This window comes from Limulus polyphemus, unplaced genomic scaffold (genome assembly GCF_000517525.1).
Source record: "Limulus polyphemus unplaced genomic scaffold, Limulus_polyphemus-2.1.2 Scaffold768, whole genome shotgun sequence".
NCBI lineage: Eukaryota > Metazoa > Arthropoda > Merostomata > Xiphosura > Limulidae > Limulus > Limulus polyphemus.
The window spans coordinates 417,989-420,996 of NW_013666378.1; the positions used below are offsets into that span (position 1 = coordinate 417,989).

At 29.5% G+C, this 3,008-nt stretch overlaps 1 protein-coding gene across 3 annotated transcripts in view; it reads left to right on the plus strand.

Annotated features, from left to right (window-relative positions):
- LOC106460426 (nose resistant to fluoxetine protein 6-like) overlaps positions 1-3,008 on the plus strand; it is a 37,362-nt gene that overhangs the window by 21,068 nt on the left and 13,286 nt on the right. For all 3 annotated transcript variants that reach the window (XM_022387147.1, XM_022387148.1, XM_022387149.1), the window contains one exon: positions 95-187. In XM_022387147.1, coding sequence (XP_022242855.1) covers positions 95-187 — 93 coding nt within the window. The remainder of the gene's footprint in view (positions 1-94; positions 188-3,008) is intronic.

Consider the following 3,008-nt stretch of genomic DNA (forward strand, 5'->3'; position numbering starts at 1 on the left):
TGTTACCTATACTGTATCCATCCAGATTACTTACTTCCGGTACTCGTCACCTATACAAAATACTGTATTCATTTATTCCACATGTTTCTTTCAGTGGTTTTCTAGTCATTTACACAACGCTGGAGAGTGTGAAAAAGTTTAGTGGACGATTCAACGCTTTTGTGTTTGCTTTACACCGCTATCTTCGGTGAGTATAATTCTTTAACAGCAACGTTACGGTTAAAAGTTACTCAACATGTTAAAACCCTTCCGCAGCAAGTAAGTTAACACACCGTGTAACTTTATATCAATCTTTGTACGAGGATTCATGGACCATTTTTTTAAGTTTGTAAACAATAACATTTTTGACAACACAATTCTTCCAATGCATTAGCTTCTGGAGAAAAGGGATTTATTCTGACACTGTTTAATAATTTGATATTATCACGAAATTACATAACTTCCTTTTTTCAACATGTGAATCATGTGGTCAGTTTATCATGTGAAAGAGTTAATTTTAACATTATATTTAACCAACAGAAACGTCGCCTTATGGGCGGCTATTTGTGCTAGTATTTACTGATCGTAGTATCCATACCTCACTGAAAAATAGGAAACATTTTATCATGTGAGAGACTTAATTTTAACATTATATTTAACCAACAGAAACGTCACCTTATGGGCGGCTATTTGTGCTAGTATATACTGATCGTAGTATCCATACCTCACTGAAAAATAGGAATCATTTTCCACATAAGGATTTCTTTTCTGGGAAGAACTGCGCAGGAAAAGTGTTCGTATTGTGCTCTTTAGTCATACGCAACTCATTGCAACAAAATTATCTAATGTAGAGAGCTCAATTTTTTTAATAAATTTAACTGATATCAACTGTAATATTTTTATATATTAAAAGTGGTACCATTTAGTGGAAAAAATATGTTTTTAAGAACTCCATTTTCTCAGTACTACATTTAAAAATTACATTGATAAAGATATAATGAAACCCTCACGTACAGTCCTAGTGAAAGTCGTGTTTTTGTTGTGAGGAGAGTATTTTTTTTTAAAATTGTTATATTATAAATAAACGGTTGTCGCACATACCACAGTTATTTTTCTAATTGTCTGAATTTTGAATATCCAAAGTGTGAAATATTTTATGGATATTTGTTTGTGGAACCTTTCAATAGATGGCGCCACAAGGTATTTATTATTTCGGTCACATACATATATATACATACACGTTATAGTAAGATAATTTGATTTTCTCTTCTGGTTGTTCTTAAGCATGAACCTACACAATGGCCTACCCAAAGTGTGATATATTTTACGGATATTTGTTTGTGGAACCTTTCAATAGATGGCGCCACAAGGTAGTTATTATTTCGGTCACATACATAGATACATATATACACGTTATAGTAAGATAATTTGATTTTCTCTTTTGGTTGTTCTTAAGCATGAACCTACACAATGGCCTACCTGTATTTGCCCACCATGAGCATCAAAACTTGGTTTTTAGTGTCGTAAGCCCACCGACTTACCACTGAGCCCCTGGAGAAGAGGTGGGGTCTTGATTTTCTCGCCAAAGTGAAAAACTTTATATTCTCATCATATTGAACAACACAGTCTTCTTATCCTATAAATTACCATATCTTTTCACCATGTTATATGATTATTCTTTTATCAATGCCCCTAATTTGTTCTCACCATTTTGATATATCTGTTCTTCTCACCACGCTATATATTTTGTTCGTCTCACCACTTTACACATTTTGTTCTTCTCGGCAAGTTGAATAGCTTATTTTGGTCAGTTAAAAAACAAATTTTTCACAGTATATTGTTAATTAACTTGTTCTTCTAAGTATGTTGAAAAACTTGTTCTTCTCATTATGTTAAATAATTTGTTCTTCTCATCTTGTTAAATAACTTGTTCTTCTCATTATGTTAAATAATTTGTTCTTCTCATCTTGTTAAATAACTTGTCCTTCTCACTATGTTAAATAACTTGTTCTTTTCACAATGTTAATTTGTTTTTCTCATTATGTTAAATAACTTGTTCTTCTCACCATGTTAAATAACTTGTTATTCTCACTATGTTAAATAATTTGTTCTTCTCATATTGTTGACTAACTTGTTCTTCTCACTATGTTAAATAATTTGTTCTTCTCACCATGTTAAATAATTTGTTCTTCTTATGTTGTTGAAAAACTTGTCCTTCTCACTATTTTAAATATTTTGTTCTTCTCACTATGTTAAATAATTTGTTCTTCTTATATTTTTGAATAACTTGTCCTTCTCACCATGTTAAATAACTTGTTCTTCTCACCATGTTAAATAATTTGTTCTTCTCATCTTGTTAAATAACTTGTTCTTCTCATTATGTTAAATAATTTGTTCTTCTTATATTTTTGAATAACTTGTCCTTCTCACTATGTTAAATAACTTGTTCTTCTCACCATGTTAAATAATTTGTTCTTCTCATCTTGTTAAATAACTTGTCCTTCTCACTATGTTAAATAACTTGTTCTTTTCACAATGTTAATTTGTTTTTCTCATTATGTTAAATAACTTGTTCTTCTCACCATGTTAAATAACTTGTTATTCTCACTATGTTAAATAATTTGTTCTTCTCATATTGTTGACTAACTTGTTCTTCTCACTATGTTAAATAATTTGTTCTTCTCATATTGTTGAATAACTTGTTCTTCTCACCATGTTAAATAATTTGTTCTTCTTATATTATTGAAAAAATTGTCCTTCTCACTATGTTAAATATTTTGTTTTTCTCATTATGTTAAATAACTTGTTCTTCTCACCATGTTAAATAATTTGTTCTCACCTTGTTAAATAATTTATTTTTCATCATGCTGACTCGTTACTCTTGTATTTTTTATTTCTTTTTTTTGACATAAACTGATATAACAATTTCATTTTAACATGCTATGTTTTAGCATATACACACGTTTAATTTCTTAATAATATTCAACTTTAATTGATTCATTATTAATATATATATATATATGTGTGTA